The 21,514-nt window shown below is 43.0% G+C and overlaps 1 protein-coding gene across 1 annotated transcript in view; it reads right to left on the minus strand.

The window, feature by feature from the left end:
* Positions 1-21,514, minus strand: part of LOC147885478 (inactive protein kinase SELMODRAFT_444075-like) — a 119,743-nt gene that overhangs the window by 83,791 nt on the left and 14,438 nt on the right. Inside the window, exons 3-5 of the mRNA XM_087397047.1 lie at positions 1,103-1,161; positions 853-986; positions 274-374 (exon numbers count right to left, since the gene is read on the minus strand). Coding sequence (XP_087253173.1) covers positions 274-374; positions 853-986; positions 1,103-1,161 — 294 coding nt within the window. The remainder of the gene's footprint in view (positions 1-273; positions 375-852; positions 987-1,102; positions 1,162-21,514) is intronic.

Raw genomic sequence — 21,514 nt, forward strand, 5'->3', positions numbered from 1 at the left:
ATGACAATCCATCTTCTGCTTGCTTACTGACACTGTCTTTGTTGTATATAATCATGGAGTAACTTTTTCTAAGTTCATTGATAGTTCTTCCCTACAACTATTCCTCATCTTTGTAAATTCACTAATGGCAACTTTGATTGAGCTAATGTGTACCTTTTGATCCACCAAAATCCATGTATAAAAATGTATACATTTAACTATGCATAGACATTACAGGTTGACTTATGTAATTAATTAGCAACAGCAAGTATAAGAATTAAGATTGAGAAATACCTATCAATAACAACCCATGCAGCTTGTAGAGAGGATGCTTCAGATGCAGCAAGTCTTTTGGATGGACAGGGTCCCACCTTGATTTTAATCTTCAATGTCACCTACGACATGTTTAGATATACATGTTAAAAACACCAGTTGTATTACTCCCCTTTTTTAAAGCCAAAACATAATGTATATCTAATCAACCTTATGACCACGTTGAACCACAAGTCAAACTGCAATCTCCATCACATGCAGTATCACACTAAGTTAGATCAAATCCTCAAAACTATACTAATTCTAGTCAATCGCCTTCAAAATCACTCCTACATGTATTTGCTAAGGAAAACACACACTAAAGTTTCTAGAGTATATAAAAAGTCAAATCCAAAAATAATGGGTTTTTGTAAGGCTATCAAAACAATATATGCAATCATTATTTAAAGAAATCAAATGTATCACACATATATGGGTAAAGGAACCACTAAATCTTATATCAATGTGAATAGATACATTGAAGAAGGTAACATTGAGAGAAATTTAAATAAAATTTAAAAATAGTGTGTACAATCAATTTATATCAATATAAGATTGTACCCCTTTGACTTGACAGGCTTGATGAAATAAGGAAAGCTTTTCCTTATAGGATTTATGTAGCTCCACTATCTCTTCATTAGTTGCTCCTGGTTCTAGTTCATCATCTGAGATAATGTTCCCTTCTGATGTCCATGCTGCACATCATAAAATAGTATGTTAGAACATAGACAAATCCTTAGTAATAGAGCTATATATACATATATATATTTTTTGTTTTTCCCATGAAAAAGACTTCAAGTATGAAAGAAACCTACGTGAGCAAGCTCTACACGGAAATACATCATGTTGGGCATGAGGAAAATAAGTAATCTATAAGAGTAAACAAAAACTCAAAAAGAGTTGGAAAGAATTCAAGGTTGAGGCTAAAAGTGCCACCTCAACCCTATTGCAGTCTTTGAGAAAAAGGGGGAGCCCCACCATTCCATAAGGAATATAACCCTCCTAGCAAAGGCTTCTCGAGAGGATCTCGCAACTGGCCATCAAAGTATGAATGGTGTCTATCCAAATACTGGCCAAAGTGTGGGAAGGGTGGACCTGAGATCCATATAAGACCTTTGTGCATCTGGCCCCCCAAATCTACCAAGCCGTAATACTAGCCTGTATCTCCCAAGCAGAATCCACATTAGCATGTGCTAGTCTATAGTGGGAGATAGGCACATCCTCTAGAGAAGAAGGCTCAAATAGGTGTCGTCAGATGGAGATGGACCAGGAAGCATCCTGCAACTCATAGAAATTCTGAGGTCCTAACGAAGAGAGCCAAAGCCAATGATCCCCAAGTCATGCAAAAATGAGAGGGAACAAAAGTAGTGAGGATCCTGGTCGCCCCTAGTATCCATATGACTCACATGCATGCAGCCCCATAAGCCATGATGGACCAATTCCTCCATAGATGAGTACCTAGGACAAGTGGAGTTTGCCCCAAAAACCTGGGCCTCCACCTATTCATTACAATCCCTCCATGAATAGAAAACCAAAAAAATAAAGTGATCTTTCTATTTCTTCAGGATTTCTAGAGCCTCCTCCAAAAGGCTTTCTGCGAATCCACAGAAACCCGATAACTCTCCCAATGGCTTCTCGAGAGGATGTCCCAATTGGCCATCAAAGTATGAATGGTGTCTGTCCAAATACTAGCCAAAGTGTGGGAAGGGTGGACCTAAGATCCATATAATACCTTTGTGCATCTGGCCCTCCAAATCTGCCAAGCCGTAATACTAGCCAGTATCTCCCAAGCAAAATCCACATTAGCATGTGCTAGTCTATAGTGGGAGATAGGCACATCCTCTAGAGAAGAAGGCTCAAATAGGTGTCGTCAGATGGAGATGGACTAGGAAGCATCCCGCAACTCATAGAAATTCTAAGGTCCTAACAAAGAGATCCAAAGCCAAAGAGCCAAAGCCAATGATCCCCAAGTCATGAAGAAATGAGAGGGGACAAAAGTAGTGAGGATCCTGGTCGCCCCTATCCATATGACTCTCACATGCATGCAGACCCATAAGCCATGATGGACCAATTCCTCCACAGACGAGCACCTAGGACAAGTGGAGTTTGCCCCAAAACCTGGGCCTCCACCTATTCATTGCAATCCCTCCATGAATAGAAAACCAAAAAAATAAAGTGATCTTTCTAGTTCTTTAGGATTTCTAGAGCCTCCTCCAAAAGACTTTTTGCAAATCTGTAGAAACCCGATAACTCTCCCAATGAGGAGCTCTAGAAGATCTCCAACCTCTAGAAATAATCTAGAACCTCCTCTAAGCATTACTGATCGTGTAACCAAAGAAGGGGAGACTCTTCTCTTGGTTCCCTACAACAACAATCCATTCCCACTCTCTGGGGTCCCATTGAAGATACTTTAAGGGGACTCCTCCATAGAGCCACAATCTCCACAAATCCAAGATGGAAAATTGTGGGCTCGATCTATATGCCTAGCAGACCTGCTCCACATAGACTATGATCTTGAAAGGCTAAAAAGGCATTCCCAAAAGAAATATCCTCTGAAGAAATAGACAGCCTACCTTCTAATTGTACATCAAATACCAAGGCATCCCCCCATGCTCCCAAAAAAGCAATGACCTGAAGAGGATGTAGAGATATCTACAATGATATGGTGTTGTAGGCCATAAGTCAACTATATGGTTGACCAATACTAGGGTACTATATCTACCAAGTACTTGTATTGTAACTTCATTTGAACATTTTAGTTGGAGTTCACTTGTGTTCACTTATTGTTATCTTGTGTTCAAAACTCTTCTCCATTCTTGTTCCTACATGTGGTATTAGAGCAAGTCCTTCTAGCCCTATCACTTACTTCCCCGCTCTCCTGTGTGCTCTTGTTGCACTTCTGTCATGGAGAAGAAGTTAGTTCTTGCTAGTCAACTTCTCTTTTGGCTGTCCTGAGTTCCCACGATCTTTGTGTGATCTTGAGCTTTAGTTTTGCTACGAGATTTTTCACTAGGAAGCATTCCTCATGTGGGCGACTTTGTTTTGTGTCATGCACACAGTTTCGGATACTGAAAGTTGTGTAGTTGCATCGAGAGTTTTGACCAGTTGTACTTTGGTTTACCCCCCTTTAAAAGTAGTTTGGGCTATCAAAATTTCATTCTGAGCAACAGATCAGAAGATACCAGTAATATCATTTACGTTTTGCTGATTTTTACTGATTTTTGTACAAATCACCTCTCCACCTCTCCATTTGACTTGCCCACTTGCCTGTTGGCTTTCTAGATTGCCACTTGCATCTCCAGCTCTGGATTCGACTTGGTGGTTTGACTTTTGCTCATGCTCCAGCTTGAGATCCTTGCTTCAGCTCATTTTTAGCATCTTCCAATTGGTTCTTGTAGATAGCATTGCGCATGTGTCATTCTATTGCATATGTATCAGTGCATTTGGGACCGTTTTTTGGCTACACATTGAGTGCAAATCATTGCTTAGGTGTTGTGCATATTTAAAGCCAAGTGTTGGTGTTACAATAGAAACACCCCTGACCACATGAGGATAGGTGTTGACCACATGTCATAGGCATTGACCACATGTTGACCATGTGTCAACATAGGTCAGCCACATGACATGAGGAGTTGACCACACGAGTTCATCCAGGAGTACTATCCGAGGCAACCATGTGTCGACACATGTTAACCACAAGTTGACACATGTCAACCATAGGTCAACCAGGAGTTCCATGCCCAAGGTGATCTCATCGAGAGCTGTGCACATGGAGAGTGAGCTTAGCACATGGAGCAGTCGGGAGTATTTACAGTTACACAGTGGTTCAGTGGTTGAGCGGTGCAGTGATCCAGCTCACTTGCACATGGAGAATTTACACCATCCTAACTAGAAGAGGTTGGTGAGTCAAGGAGTCAAGAAGTCATCATAGCCATCAAGAGAGCCAACGGCACAACGACTATCTTCAATAGCTAAGGAGATAAGAGGATGACAACGGGAAGAAAGGCCCGGGGGATTCTCGGTGAAGAAGGGACCCTCCAAGGCGGGGATGAGGATGAAGGCAAAGGTGGAGAGGGGAGGGGACATTCAGCATTGAGCATTCGGCATTTGGCATTGGAGTGGGAGAAAGGAGAGTGTGAGGAGAGATAGAGGCTAGAGCTATGAGCTTGCCAAGGAGAGAGTGTGGAGAGACTTGTGTGTACACCTCTATCTACTATGGGGATAGACCTATGTGTTCTTGTGACTTGCGACTTGTGACCTATAGATGCTGGTCTAGTGATATGTACTTTGGCCATCCTGGTCACTTTCTCATTTTTCCTCTCTTTCCGATATGGGGATTCTTCACTAGTGTATGATGAGGTTTTCTTCTTCTGCTTATGTTGTGGAGTTCTCATGTGATTGTAATTTAGCATAGTGCACTCGTACGCACTCGTACGTCATTGTTCACTGCAATACAACATATGACACTCGCACACCATTGCATGGTGCATTCTGCATGATCCATTGCTTTAGAGCATTGCAACACTCATGCGTCTCATGCCACCGGCCTTTGGCCTCTGGTAACACCTCCAAAAGGATAGGAACCCCTCCCCTCAGACAATTTATGACGATCACAGTGGGACACTGCTGGTGTTGAGTAGCAAGAGGGAGGTGGAGTTCTAGGGTCCTAGAGGAGAGAATTCTTATGCCAAGTAGTTATGATACCCTTTAAGGAGCAAGTGAGAGAACTAGGAGGTACTTAAGTAGAGTGGAGAGGAGACTTATAGCCGACCAAACTGGATACAAAAAGCATTATGTGAGACAAAAGTTCACAAAGTCCTTAGGAAGAGCACAAAGTGAACCTATTGGAGCTGTAGCCAGAGCAAGTAAATTCCTCAAGACTCTCATCGATTTGGACCAACAAAATCAGTGGTGGTCAGTAGATCTCGACTCTAAAGAAGAAGAAGTACAAAGCGGGGAATGGGTGAAAGAAGAAGTACTAAGGATGAGGGCTCCTTAGATGCGCATCAAGGTCAAGCTAACCCCTTAGCTCCTGTTGCAATGATGTTGCCACTACAGCCACTTCAACAGGAGTAGTATCCAGTCCAATGGTCAAGCTACCATTTCGTCTGCTATGCATAACCCTAGTCCTTTGAGTCTAGTTTCTACATCTGTGACACCTGTGGGTTTACATTTTTCTCCGATGTCCCTACCATTGCCATTATCTTTACCCTTCCCTCCTCCTACTTGTCCATCCTGTTGAGATATCGAGCTCCACTTGTGATATGCCAGGGTGACCATTGTGCATTTATGTCACTGACTTGTTAGCTACAGATGCGGTTGGTACACCGCCCATGAATAATAGCTGGATGACAGCTATCCTTATGTACTCTAGTTTGTGGCTCAGTTAGTATGCCACCTTAATTAGCTGAGTTTGGTTTGAGACCCACGTATAGGGTTCTTCTATTTCTTTGTACTAGAGTTCTTTTGGCTTTCACAACTAAGAAGAGGAAAACTATTTTCAGCCTCCACCTTTGTGTGTATTCCCCCATTGTGTATGTGAGAAAGCCGCAAGTGAGACTCCTTCCTTCTCTCCCACTATCTTCACATGGTATTAGAGCCTGGTTCATGGTATGGAGCTTAAGAAATCAAACCAAGTTTGTGGTGTCCTCGTAAGAGGACCAGTGTTGCTTTCCTTTTTCGAGTTTGGGAGCAAATCTCTGCAGGTAGCATAGCCAAAAAGTGCAAGAGTGCATTGTCTCAGATTGAGATGCCCTTCGCAGTGTGGTGAGAGGGCAATATATGATGCGGGGAAGGCAAAGCCCTCAGTGACTTTATTTTTCTGATTCGAGGCCATTTTGGGGCCCTGTTTTTGTTGTGCAACCACTGCTTTGTAGGTCGGTGAAAAGTTGCCACAGAAATTGCATCGTATGCCTATGCGCAGAGATATTAGGAGTTACAGAATCATCCTTATTGCCTGTTCATGCAAAATCGTCACTAGGAAGTGGTTGTATGGTCAAATACTACTTTCGTCAGTTTTGTAGATTTGCCCTTGTGAGGTAGAAGCTGTGTTTTTTGCAGTGACATAATATTTTACAGTGTTCTGTAATGGCGTCTGATTCTCTTTCATAGATTGTTACTGAAAAGCTTGACAAGAACAACTTCCAAGCATGGAAGTTTAGAATGATGAATTTCCTTATGGGAAAAGGCTATTGGGAGTTCATTACAGGAAATGAAGAAGAACCAGTTCTTCCTAATGTTCCCAATCAATAGGAAATGCAGGCATTTAAAGGATGGCATGAGAGAGCCAAAAAAGTTATGTACTGGCTGTCTATCAGTATTTGAGATTCTATGATTGTGCATATTCAAGATGCAATTACACCAAAGGAGGCATGGGATACTTTGGCAAAAATGTATAGCACAAATACGCAAGCCAGGAAAATGCAGCTCAAGCAGGAGTTGCACAATGTGCAAAGAGAAAATATGAGCATCAATGACTACCACATGAAGGTGAAGAAAATTGCAGATGCACTTGCTTCCATTGGGTTGCCAGTGGAAGATGATGATTTAGTTTCTATGACCTTGAATGGTCTAGGAAAGGATTATGCATAGTTTCAGACATCCATTGCCGTCTGTCAAACATTTCCTGATTTTGAGGAGTTGTTTGCTCTTCTAATTTCTGAAGAGTAGAGAAATGGTGGTGCATCTTCTTCAGGAGGAACTTCAAAAGAAACTGTCTTCTACTCAAATGCTAGAAGAGGTAGAGGCAGAGGTAGAGCAAGCCGATCTAGAGGCCATGGTAGAAATCAAAATATGTAGCAAACTCAAGAAAACCCATCCTATGGAGGAGGACGTGGTAACTCTAGAGGCAAGGGGAGCCAAAGAGGTCGTGGCGGATGGCAGAGAGGCAAAAATGCAAACAACAATGTTGAATGCTACTACTGTGGTAAAATGGGTCATATGGCTAAAGACTGCTATAAAAAGCAGAATGACATCATGAATGGAAAATTGCAGCAAGGGAATTATGCATCCTCTAGTAGACAGGGTGATGACAGAAATGAGCATCTGTTTATGGTGCAGCACATGACCAATTCTATGACAAGTGCAGAGGAAAGCAATGATGTTTTGTATGTTGACTCAGGTGTATCGAACCACATGACAGGTCATGCAGAATAGATGCAGCATGCAAGGAAAATGGAAATACCATGATTTGTGGAGACTGGTGATGATATTGCACATCCTATTGTGCAGATTGGTAAAATTCCTTTGCCTATGCAGGATGGGAAAAGAAAATACCTGTCTGATGTATTTCATGTCCCAAGTGTCACTAAGAACCTGGTTTCTATTGATCAGATAGTTGAGCAGGGCTTGCAGGTCAGATTTAATCCTCATGGATGCTTTGTTGAGGATATGAAAAATAACAGTCGCTTGATAGCAAAAGGAAAGAAGAAGGGCAGGATGTTTACGTTGGATGCGGACATGCTTGAATTCAGTGCAGCAATGTTTTCACATGGGACCGGTGTAGTTGCAGATATTGATATCTGGCATAAACGCATTGGTCATGTTAATGTACAGCGACTTAAATCAATGCAGACTCAAAATGTTGTTGTAGGATTTCCTAGATTCAAGTTTGCAGAGATGCATAAGGTATGTGAAGCCTGTCCATTTGGAAAACAGGCAAGGAAACCATTTCTTAGACATGTTCAAGAGAGTAAGAAGCCATTGGAATTAATCCACTTTGATGTGTGGACTACGAAAGCTGCATCTATTGGAGGCTGTCATTATTTTGTCACTTTTTTTGATGACTAGAGTAGAAAAGTTTACGAAGTGTTTGGGCATTTCAAAGATTTCAAAGCTATGGTTAAAAAAGAAACAGGCCTGCAAATAAAATGCCTAAGGTCAGATGGAGGGGGGATGGAGGGGGAGAGTACCTCTCAAATGAGTTTGCAAGGTTCCTATAGGAGCATGGCATAAAGCAACAATATTCATGCAGTCATACCCCATAGCAAAATGGACTTGCAGAAAGGAAAAACAAGCATATTGGAGAGGTATCTCAGGCCATGCTAAATGAAAAAGACCTACCAGATTATTATTGGGCTGAAGCAGTTGCTACATCAGTTTACAGAATGAACAGGACTCCCACTGCAGCAATACATGGCATGATGCCAGAGGAGATGTATACTGGTAGGAAACCAAATATTTCTCATTTGAAAATTTTTGGTTGCATTGCCTATGTTCATGTGCCAGATGAGTTCAAGTCCAAGTTGGATCCAAAAACTGAAAAGTGCATCTTTATTGGTTATTCTCTGCAGCAGAAAGGATAGCAGAAAGGATATAGATGCTATAACCCTTCTACTCATAAGTTTACAGTGAGCAGAGATGTTGTTTTTGATGAGATGAGTAGCTGGTATAAACCAGTAAATGTGATTGATGATGTAGATGCACAAAATGGTAATGCTGCACAGAATTCACAACAGCAGTCACAAAATATTAGTGGACCTATAGTGTCCTGTAGCAATGGTTCACATACTTCGCCATGGCAGGCAGATTGAGATCAGGAGAATCTCCTCAAAGCAATGCAGATAGTGGTATGCAAGTATCATGAAAAGGAAAAGAGAAGGTAGATCAGCCCATGTTTGATGTGAATACAGGTCACTCTTATGTGAATGGTGAATCAAGTGGCTCAGAATAGAGCATTGATGATGAGTTGGGTATTCCTTCTGTTGTTACACCTAAAGGAAGACTAGGTATGTTTTGAGAGCACCTCAAAGTGAGCCTATTTTGCATAGGTCTACTAGAGCTAGGTATCCTATGGATAGGCTAAAATATGATGGATTTACAGCCATTCCATATGCCTATATGGTCAAAGTGATACAGGAACCAGAACCAGTGATACAGGAACCGGAATCCAATTCTTTTGAGCAAGCCATGGGAAAAGAAAAATGGGAGAAAGCCATGGATGAAGAAATGGATGCCTTGGAAGAAAATGCTACATGGGAATTGGTGCCTTTGCCTAAAGACAAGAATGCAATTGGCTGTAAGTGGGTTTATAAGGTGAAGCACAATGCAGATGGTTCTGTGAACAAATACAAGGCAAGATTAGTTGTCAAGGGGTATGAACAGACATATAGCATTGATTATGAAGAAACATTCAGTCCGGTTGCAAGGATGGCAATTGTAAGAGTAGTCATTGCTATGGCTACATCAAAGGGATGGTCTTTACATCAGATGGATGTAAATAATGCCTTCTTGCATGGTGATTTGCAAGAAGAGGTCTATATGGAGCAGCCACCTGGTTATGTTCATGCTATTCATCCTGAGTTTGTTTGCAGGTTGAAGAAAGCCTTGTATGGCTTGAAGCAAGTACCTAGAGCATGGTTTGACAAGATAGGACAGTATCTTGTCACTATTGGCTTTCCGATTTCCAAGGCAGATTTCTCACTTTATGTGAGAAAAACAGAGAAAGGTATTATGCTGCTTGTCATTTATGTTGATGATTTGATCATCACAGGTGATAGTGATGAAGATATCCTTCATGTGAAAATGCTATTGAAGCAAAAGTTTGAGATGAAGGATTTGGGAGAGCTGCGTTATTTCTTGGGGATTGAGGTGATTAGATCACCAAGTGGGATACGGCTCTTGCAGAGGCAGTATGGATTGGACATGCTATCCAAATATGGGATGATAGGTTGTAAGCCTATTCCAGTTCCTTTAGATCAGAATGTGAAGCTGAGCATAGATGCAGGTGAGCTTCTGGAAGACCCTACTATGTACAAGTGCATAGTAGGAAGTTTGATTTATATGACTATTACCACGCCTGATTTGAGTTGTGCTGTTGGATTGGTAAGTTAGTTTATGCCGTTTCCAGGGAAACCGCATTTGGATGTGGCTGGACGCATACTCAGGTATGTGAAGTACACATTAAAATATGGACTATTTTATGAAACTGGGGTTCAAATACAGTTGCATGGATACACTGATGCTGATTGGGCTGCTAGTATTTCTGATAGACGATCTACCAGTGGATATGTGTTCTCTGTTGGGAGTGCTACAGTCACTTGGAGTAGCAAGAAATAGCATACAGTTGCCTTGTCGAGCACAGAGGCTAGTATAACAATGGCTGCATGTGAGGTAGCTTGGTTGCATAAGCTACTTTATGATATGCATCACTCTACAGATGGGCCAATTGTCATTTATTATGACAACATGAGTAGTATACACTTGGCAAATAACCCAGTCTATCATGCTAGAACAAAGCACATTGAGGTGCATTATCACTATGTGTGGGAGAAGATTTTACTAGGTCTTATTGATCTAGTTTATGTCAGCACAGAGGATTAGGTAGCTGACATATTCACAAAGGCATTGGGCACAGAGAAACTGTGTAACTTCAAAGACCTACTTGGTGTGCACGAATTGGGGTTGAGCTCGAGGGGGAGTGTTGAGATATTGAGCTCCACTCGTGATATGCCAGGGTGACCATTGTCCATTTATATCACCGACTTGTTTAGCTGCAGATGCGGTTGGTACACCGCCCATGAATAATAGCTGGATGACAGCTATCCTTATGTACTCTAGTTCATGGCTCAGTTAGTATGCCACCTTAGTTAGGTAAGTTTGGTTTGAGACCCACATATAGGATTCTTCTATTTCTTTGTACTAGAGTTCTTTTGGCTTTCACATCTAAGAAGAGGAAAACTTTTTTCAGCCTCCACCTTTGTGTGTATTCTCCCATTGTGTATGTGAGAAAGCTGCAAGTGAGACTCCTTCCTTCCCTCCCACTATCTTCAGACATCCCACATGGCTTCGACCCCTTCCTTCTCCTTCCCAACTACCTCTGCATCCCTATTGAACCCAACATTCCCCATGTCTTCACCATCTACTTCTCAACGGTAGTGCCTGCAGCATATGCAAGACCGTCTATCTCCACTGTGGCTACATTAGTAGCAACTACACCAATGTGGTCTCCTGCATGGGGTGTTGTCTCCTCATCCACACCCCACTGTATGTCTCCTTAGTACCCGCATTAAGTACTACTCCATCGGGAGGCCCTTTTGCTCTTCCTTTCACCTCAGCTCTCGGGGTGAGTGCGGTGGTTCTTAGTTCTAGAGAAAAAGCAAGACTTCTGGAGTTACTCAAAAAAGTCCATGTGAAGACTCAAAAGTTCGAAGGCATACAACATTTGCAACATCTACTAACTCTACATCTTAGCCCGTATAGGTGCTCGAGGACCCACCAGTTACTTACCCCCCAACTTGGTTGAGAGAAATGGAGGGGGACTTTCCCCTTGAAGATACTTCAGCACATACAGGACTTAGAATGGGTGAGCCAAGTACCTCAACATCCCAATGCATTGCCCCTGTTGATGAAGCATGGAGCTGGCGGTATCTCAACATTGGGACTGAGGAGCAACCCCGGCATTCAAAGTTAGCCACTTGGGTCTCATTCATGGATGGATATAGTGGGTACAACCAAGTCTGAGTGAAAGAATAGGATCAGCCCAAGACTACCTTTGTCACTCATACGTCTACCGGAATGATGCCCTCTGGATTATGTAATGCCCCAGCAACATGTCAACGCCTTGTAACCAAACTCTGTTAGGAGAATATTGGCAAGTTTCTTGAGGTATTTCTAGATGGCTTCTCTGTTTTTAATGGTAAATTGGCCTCCCATGTTGATCCAGCCATATAAAATGATCATCTACATAAGTTGAGATGGGTCTTTGATAAGTGCAGAGAAGTGTGCTTATGTATGAACCCTGACAAATGTTTTTTTCTTGCACTCCGAGGTGTTCTCCTTGGTCATATTGTTTTTACTGAGGGCATGACTACTAATCCTGCAAAGGTAGAGGTGATCATCTCTCGTACACCCAAAGAGGTGAAGTCCTTCTTAGGGCATGTAGGATATTATCAAAGGTTCATATGTTTCTATGCCGACATTGCTGTTGCACTAACAGAACTCCTACATCAAGACCGATATTTTGTTTGGGCCACCCCACATCAATTGGTCTTTGATGATTTGAATCCTCAGGCAGCCTGATTGGGATAGCCTGATTGGGATGTAATTTTTCATGTCCATGCTATGGACGCTAGTGGGTGGGTAGTAGGTGCTATACTGGCTCAACCTAACCAGGATACCAAGATTGATTTTCCCATCTACTTTGCCACCAATGACAACTCAATGGAGCAGAATGCAATTACAGTACCACAGAAAGGGAGGGTCTCAGCATGGTTTATTCCATGACCAAGTATCGTCACTACCTCTTGGGCAACAAGTTCGTGACCATCATTAGGAAAAAAGGGAGCTCATTTTGGGGCCCTGTAAGAAATTCACTATTTTCTCTTTTCTCTCTCTACAAAAGCAAGAAAATATGGATACTTGCGTGAGAAATGTCAGTGTGAAAAGGAATAAATATATTCTTTCACATGCTTTACATTCAATGTTCATATAAGAGCAACACTTTTCTGTGTAGAATTTGGTAATTCTGATACTGCAGACGCGTCCGGAACGGTCCAAAACCCCAGAAATGGCACTGGAAACGTTGGAATCGGACATCCGGAGGCCCGGAAACGGCCAAAAAAGGCCAAAATTTTTCAAAAGGTGCCAGATCGCATTTTGCTGCAAATCCCACTTTTCGGCCTTTTTTGGCCGTTTCTGGGCCTCCGGATGTCCGATTCCAGTGTTTCCAGTGCCGTTCTTGGGGTTTTAGGCCGTTTCGGATGCGTCTGCGGTGTTAGAATCATCAAATTTTGCACAGAAAATAAATTTTTTAAAGATTCAAATCAAATCACCTCATTAATGTGACATGCTTCTACGAACATATAGTACTATTTCTTTTTCTTATTTTCATCTTCTTTTGTTGAATTTTCAACATTACGTTGGCCCACTCCTAATTGGTTGAGAGCCTATTTTCTCTCTCTTTTAAAAGGCCCCAAAATGAGCTTCCTTTTTTCCTAATGCATTGATCATCAAGCTCTTGAGTATTTATTGAATAAGCCTACTCTTGGTGGCCGGTCAAGTAGATGGATTCTTCTTTTTTAAGAATTTTAATTTGACATTGTGGTGAGGGCTGGCAAATTACATCAACCTGCAGACCACTTGTCCAGGTTACATTCCGGGGAACCAGCCAGTGGTATCACCAATGAATTACCCGATGTGGGCCTTCTCGAGGTAATGGCACTACATGCTCATTTGTGGTGGACTGCTTCCCACCTGTTGAGATATCAAGCTCTATCCCCGACATATCTCCTGGATGACTATCATTTATGTCACCGTCTATGTTAGTTGTACTCGTGGTGTAGTTAGACTACCACGTATGTTTTGGTTTGGGTTCACATATGAACCACGTATTCTAGGTTTTGACATATAGGGTATTTCCCTCTTCTATTGTATTGTTGTTGTGTGCAAAAGTGAAGAAAGGCTTCACCCTCCAACCTTGTGTCCTCTCTCTTTTGTGTGTTGTGAAGAAAGCTGAACTTGAGTCTCCTATCTCTCTCCCTCTTTCTTTACATGGTATCAGAGCTTGGTTCGTGGTAAGGAGCTCAAGAAAGAAAGCCAAGTTTGTGGTGTCCTGGTAAGAGGACCAGTGTTGCTTTCCTACTTCGAGTTTGGGAGCAAATCTTTGCAGGTAGCACAGCCAGAAGTGCAGGAGTGCACTGCTTCAGATTGAGAGGCCCTTCGCGGTGCGGCGAGAGCGCAGTATATGCTGCGGGGCAGGGCAAAGCCCTTGGTGACTTTATTTTTTTGATTGGAGGCCGTTTCGGGGCCCGTTTTGAGGGCGAAAGTTCTTCGCAGGCACTTAGAAAAAGGCCCTGGTTTTGTTGTGCGACCACTGCGCGCGGCCAGTCGGTGGAAAGGTGCCACAGAAACTGCGTCGTATGCCTGTGTGCAGAGATATTGGGAGTTGCAGATTCATGCCTGTTGCCTGTTGATGCAAAATCGTCACTAGGAAGTGACTGTGTGGTGAAATACCACTTTCGTCAGTGTTGCAGATCTGCCCCTGTGAGGCTTTTCGCAGAAGTTTTGCTATTTGCCCTTGTGAGGCATTTGCTGTGTTTACAGGTTGCTGTTGCAATTCGTGATTTGTAAAATGTCTGAGAATCTATCTACCATTGTCAGTGAGAAGCTTGACAAGAACAACTTCCAAGCATGGAAGTTCAGGATGACAAACTTCCTTATGGGAAAGGGAGTTTGGGATTACATCAGTGGTGAAACTGCAGAACCAGTTTTGGGTACTGCTCCCACTCCTGCTGAATTGAAGGCTTTTAAGGAATGGCATGAAAAAGCCAGAAAATGCTTGTATTGGCTATCTGTTAGCATTTCAGATTCTATGATTGTGCATATACAGGATCTAGAGACGCCTAAGGAAGCATGGGATACATTGGTGAAGCTGTATAGCACAAATACCAAAGCACGAAAGATGCAGCTAAAGCAGGAGTTGCACAATGTGCAAAGGAAAAATCTAAATATAAATGAGTATTCCTTGAAGGTGAAAGGCCTTGCAGATTCTCTTGCCTCCATTGGAGCACCTGTTGATGATGAGGACTTAGTGTCCGTGACCTTGAATGGTCTTGGGAAAGATTATGCACAATTTCGGACATCCATTGGAGTCCGTGAAACATTTCCTGATTTTCAGGAACTTATTGCTCTCTTGCTGAGTGAAGAGCAAAGGAATGGTGGTTCAGCCACCTCAACTTCTCAAGAGACTGCTTTCTACTCGAATACAAGTAGAGGCAGGGGTAGAGGAAGAGGCCGTTCTGGAGGCCGTGCAGGAAATCAGAACCAACAGCAACAACAGGAAAACCAGTCCTATGGAGGAGGACGTGGTAGTTCTAGAGGCAGGGGGAGCCAAAGAGGCCGTGGTTCATGGCAAAGGAACCAGCAAGTAAATAGCAGCACAGAATGCTATTATTGTGGAAAGCCTGGACACAAGGAGAATACATGCTATAAAAAGCAGAATGACATCAAAAGTGGAAAGTTGCAGCAAAGCAACTATGCATCATCAAGTGGGCATGGTGACGACAGAAATGAGCACCTTTTTGTGATGCAGCATATGGTTAACTCCATGTCAGGAGATGCTGCAGCTTGCAATGATGTTTGGTATGTTGATTCAGGTGCCTCTAACCACATGACCAGTCATGGTGAGTGGTTTCATGATGTCAAAAATTTGGATAAGCCAGGTTATGTTGAAACAGGTGATGATACTGCGCACCCAATTACGCAGGTTGGTAAAGTGCCATTGGCTATGCAGGATGGCAAAACAAAGTACTTGGCAGATGTACTTCATGTTCCAAAAATCACTAAGAACCTGGTTTCAGTTGGCCAGATGGTTGAGCAAGGTCTGCAGGTTAGATTTAATCCTGATGGATGCTTCGTTGAAGACCTGAAAAATAAATGCCGCTTGGTTGCGAAAGGCAACAAAAATGGAAGAATGTTCACCTTGGATGTTGATATGCCTGAGGTGAAAGCTGCTATGTTTGTGCATGGGAGAGGTGTCATTGCAGATATTGAGATATGGCACAAGCGCATTGGGCATGTGAATATACAAAGGCTGAAATCTATGCAAACGAAAAACATTGTTGCAGGTTTGCCTAAATTCAGAGTTGAGGGAATGCAAAAGGTATGTGAAGCATGCCAAATGGGTAAGCAGGCCAGACATGCATTTCCCAAAAATGCTAAGGTGAGCAAAAGACCTTTGGAAGTGATCCATTCAGATGTTTGGACAACCAAAGCTACTTCTATTGGTGGATGCCATTATTATGTGACGTTTATTGATGACTACACTAGGAAGGTGTGGATTTATTTTATGAAGCACAAAAGTGAAGTGTTCAGCCACTTCAAGGCTTTTAAGGCCATGGTTGAAAAAGAGAAAGGTGTGCATATTAAAGTGCTAAGATCTGATGGAGGGGGAGAGTACTTTTCAGAAGAATTTTGTGAATATCTGAAAGAACAGGGAATTCAAAGGAAGTACTCATGCAGGTCTACCCCTCAGCAGAATGGGGTTGCAGAAAGGAAGAACAGGCATATTGCAGAAGTAGGACGGGCGATCCTAAATGAGAAAAACATGCCTGATTATTTTTGGGCTGAAGCAGTAGCAACTGCTGTTTATATTATGAACAGAACCCCCACTGCAGCTGTCCATGGCATGACGCCTGAAGAAATGTATACAGGCCAAAAACCAGATATTTCTCACTTGAAGGTATTTGGTTGCATAGCTTATGTTCATGTTCCTGATGAGAAGAGAACAAAGCTGGATCCAAAGGCAGAAAAATGCATCTTTATTGGATATGCTCAGCATCAGAAAGGGTATCGCTGTTATAACCCTTCCACCCGCAAAATGCAAGTGAGCAGAGATGTTGTTTTTGATGAAATGAGCAGCTGGTATGCACCAACTGTTATGGTAGGAGATGCAGATGCAGGAAATGGGAATGCTGCAATAAATGCAGAGCAGCAATCTCAAGCCTTGAGTGGACCCAGAGAGTCCTCTACTAGTGGATCTAATGCATGGACAGGGAGATTGAGATCTAGTGAATCGTCACATGGCAGCCCTGATAGTGTTGTGCAGGTATCACATAAGGGAAAAGAAAAAGTGGACCATGCTCCAGTGTTTGATGTGTCTGCTGGTAGCTCTCATGTTGATGGAGAGTCAAGCGGCTCTGAAATGAGCCTTGATGAGGAACTTGGGATTCCTTCTGTTGTTACACCTGGTGCAAGGAAAAGCAAACATGATTTAAAGACTCCTGCAACTGATCCAGTTGTACGGAGGTCCACTCGTATTAAGTATCCAGTTGACAGGCTGAGATATGATGGGTATACAGCACATCACTATGCTTATATGGTCAAGGTTCTAGAGGAGCCAGAGCCCACATGTTTTGAGGATGCAGCAGGGCATAAAAATTGGGAAGCAGCTATGGATGAAGAGATGGCTGCCTTGGATGCAAACCACACTTGGGATTTGATGCCTTTGCCTCATGATAAGAAGGCTATTGGCTGCAAGTGGGTTTACAAAGTAAAGCACAATGCTGATGGGTCTGTTAGCAGGTACAAGGCAAGATTGGTTGCCAAAGGTTTTGCACAGACATATGGAATTGACTATGAGGAAACTTTCAGCCCAGTTGCAAGGATGGCAACCGTGAGAGCAGTAATTGCTATGGCTGCTGCAAAGGGATGGTCTTTGCATCAGATGGATGTGAAAAATGCCTTCTTGCATGGTGACTTGCAGGAAGAGGTTTATATGATGCAGCCAGAAGGTTATGAGGATAATGCACACCCCGATTTTGTATGCAGGTTGCGCAAAGCCTTGTATGGCTTAAAACAGGCGCCGAGGGCATGGTCAGACAAGATAGGGCAATATCTTGTCACTATTGGATTTCAGATTTCCAATTCAGATTTTTCACTTTATGTGAAAAGGACAAACAGAGGGATTGTGCTTATAGTCATCTATGTTGATGACTTGATTATTACAGGTGATAGTGATGCAGACATTAATGAAGTGAATCTGCTGTTGAAGCAGAAATTTGAGATGAAGGATTTGGGAGAGCTGCGTTACTTCTTGGGCATTGAGGTTATTAGATCCCCAAGTGGGATATGGCTGTTGCAAAGGCAATACGGTTTGGACATGCTATCCAAATATGGGATGACAGGCTGTAAGCCTATTTCTGTTCCATTGGAGCAGAATGTGAAGCTCAATGCAGAAACAGGTGAGCTTCTTGAAGATATTACTATGTACAGGCGCATAGTAGGTAGCTTGATTTACATGACTATAACCAGACCAGATTTGAGCTATGCTGTGGGGCTGGTGAGTCAGTTTATGCAGGCACCGAGGAAGCCACATTTGGATGCGGCTAGGTGCATACTGCGGTATGTGAAGTCCACATTGCATTATGGACTGTTTTATGAAGCTGGCTGTGCATTACAGGTACATGGATACACAGATGCTGACTGGGCTGGTAGTGTCTCAGACAGGAGATCTACTAGTGGTTTTATGTTTTCCCTTGGGAGTGGTGCCATCAGTTCGAGCAGCAAGAAGCAGCCAACAGTTGCCTTGTCGAGCACAGAGGCTGAGTACAGGGGTGCAGCAATGGCTGCATGTGAGGTAGCTTGGTTACGGAAGCTACTTGCAGATATGGGACAGTCAGTTCATGCAGCAGTTGTCATTCATTGTGACAACATTAGCAGCATCATGCTTGCTAATAACCCAGTTTATCATGCTAGAACGAAGCACATTGAGGTGCATTATCACTTTGTGAGAGAGAAGGTTCTAGCTGGTGAGATTGATCTTGTCTATGTCAGCACTGAGGAGCAGGTGGCTGATATCTTTACGAAGGCATTGGGTACCGAGAAGCTTCGCAGATTTAGGAGCTTGCTTGGTGTACGTGAGATGGATTTGAGCTTGAGGGGGAGTGTTGAGATATCAAGCTCTATCCCCGACATATCTCCTGGATGACTATCATTTATGTCACCGTCTATGTTAGTTGTACTCGTGGTGTAGTTAGACTACCACGTATGTTTTGGTTTGGGTTCACATATGAACCACGTATTCTAGGTTTTGACATATAGGGTATTTCCCTCTTCTATTGTATTGTTGTTGTGTGCAAAAGTGAAGAAAGGCTTCACCCTCCAACCTTGTGTCCTCTCTCTTTTGTGTGTTGTGAAGAAAGCTGAACTTGAGTCTCCTATCTCTCTCCCTCTTTCTTTACACCACCATGGTATGCCAACATAGTACACCTCTTGTCTATAGGTGGCTTTCCTCCAGGTCCTGACTCCAATAGAGAAATGCAAGCAGATCCTTCAAGCTGCTCCTTTTAAGTTGATTGTAGGTCAATTATACAAGCTAGAGAAGGACCAAATCTTGAGACGGTGTGTGCTTCCCCACGAGACACAATCCATTCTTAAAGAGGCAGATGTTGGCATAGGTGGAGGGCATATGGCCTTAGATGCTACTGCTCAGAAGATCATGCATGCAGGATTCTGGTGGCCCAAGCTCTTCCGTGATGATTGCCATGCTCATGTGACCCGATGTGATTCATGTCAACAAGCAGGCCCCAAGCCTATAAGGCATGAGTACATGCCCCACTTCTATCATTGGGGATTGGATTTCATTGGGCCCATCTCTCCTGCCACACGCCAAGGGAACAAGTATGCTCTACTTGCCACCGATTATGGAACCAAATGGGTTGAAGTCAAGAATTGTACATCTCAGGTAGTAGCCACATTTCTATATGACCATATCATCTCTCAGTTTGGTTGTCCTGTTGGGTTAATGAGTGATAGAGGATCTCACTTTTTAAATGACACCATTGCTGCACTGGTTCACATGCTATAAATACTTCACAAATCTTTATCTCCCTATTACCCACATGCCAATGGTCTAGCTGAGAGCTCATATCTCACAATGCGCAGGATCATGCATTGTTTTTGCCTAAGCTCTTTAGTAGATTGGGATGACATACTTCCATCTTCTTTATTTGCCTACCAAACTACTTATAAGGTGAGTACTGGGTATTCACCCTTCGAGCTTGGTGTATGGACTAGAGGTCGTCATGCCTTATGAATTTCATCTTGACACCCACAGGGTTCTTCCAAAAAAAATCAGTGGAACTCTTGTGGGATTTGGAGGCACCAGCATAGCATCGACGTGAAGCTGCCTTTGCTCAAGAAGTGTGGCAGAAACGGCAGAAAGCTTGGCATGACTGGAACCTCAGAAAAGGGATTTCAAAGTTGGTGATTTAGTACTCTTGTATTCCAGTAAGTTTCTCAAACACAAACCTAAGTTTGTAAGTGGTTGGACAGGCCCATTTTTCATTGCCAAGCTTATCCCAAGTGGAGGAGTCTACTTGGCCACCTTGGAAGGCAGACTCCTACCTGCACCAATGAATGGGTCACGCATCAAGAGGTACCATGATCAATGAGGAAACACCCTCCTAGTCCTTGTATATACACTTTGGCCTTCTCCTTCCCTGGTGACATCTTCTCTTTCTGATGGGCATTTTCTCTCTCTACATGGGTCCTCCTCTTTCTACCCCGTGTCACTTTCTCTCTCTATAATGGGTCCTCCTCTCTGCACTTGGTGCCACTTTCTCTCTCTACATGGGTCCTACTCTTTCCACCCTGGTGCCACTTTATCTCTCTACAAGGGTCCTCCTCTCTCCACCCTGTGCCACTTTCTCCCTCTAAGTGAGGCCTCCCTTTTTCACTTGGTGCGACTTTCTCTCTCTAAGTGAGGCCTCCCTTTTCACCCCCTGTCACTTTCTCTCTTACAAAATCCTCTTTCCACCCTCTGCCCACATCTACCTCTCTCTTACAAAACCCTTTGTAAGAGATTACAAAGATATTGTGTTATAGGCATAAAGTCAACTTTATGGTTGACCAGTAGTACTTGGGTACTATATATACCAAGTACTTGTATTGTTTCATTTGAACATTTCTATTGGAGCTTTCTTGTGTGTGCACTCTTGCTCATTTGTGCTCACAACCTGTCTCCACTTTATTCCTACATTTGGTATCAGAGTGCTTCCGTCTCTAGAGCCCATTCCCGTGCTTGCTTCTAGGCTCCCGCAACCTTAGTGCTCCAGTGCGCGTTCCTAGTTCTCACATTCAGCTCTCCAGCTTTTGTTTGAGATAGCTCCAATAGTCCAATGACCGTTTCTTGACCTTTTGACGTCTGATTTCGACGTCTTTTGGAATTCGGCAGCTGCCCACATATAAACAAATCTGTCCCGCACCATTTCAGGCAAAAAAAATAAAATTAAAAAATTTTTTTTATCTCTCTCGTCCATACGGATCTGTCCATACAATTTTGCGACAGTGCCGTGAGTCTGTACAACTTGTCGAAACCTGATTTCGAGTACGTACGACTTGTTAGAAGGTGATTCGAGCAGTTTTTGACTGTTTTTCAGTGAGATCTGGACTCTTTTCAGCTCCAGCCTCTTCCAGGTGTGTTCCAACAACTCCACCCTCTTCTCTACACATGTATTGTGTTCATAAGTACTCTTGATAGCTTCATTCAGCTCGAACCAACTCACTTCAACTCCTTTGTCATCTCTAGCTTGCCCACACATTCAGTGGACTGTTTTGCAGGTGTTTCGGTGCACTTTCAGTAAGTGTTTTGAGCTGTACTCTTGCACTCTAAGGTGCATTTGCAGATACTCTGCATTGTTGGCTGCATTTATAGTTACTTGATAGTTGTGGATGCTTTTGAGCTCCATTGATGCATTTGAGCACTCATGGGTGCACTCTTTCAAAT

Source organism: Dipteris shenzhenensis, chromosome 25, assembly GCF_047967505.1.
Source record: "Dipteris shenzhenensis isolate YYH24624 ecotype China chromosome 25, Dip_SZ_1.0, whole genome shotgun sequence".
NCBI lineage: Eukaryota > Viridiplantae > Streptophyta > Polypodiopsida > Gleicheniales > Dipteridaceae > Dipteris > Dipteris shenzhenensis.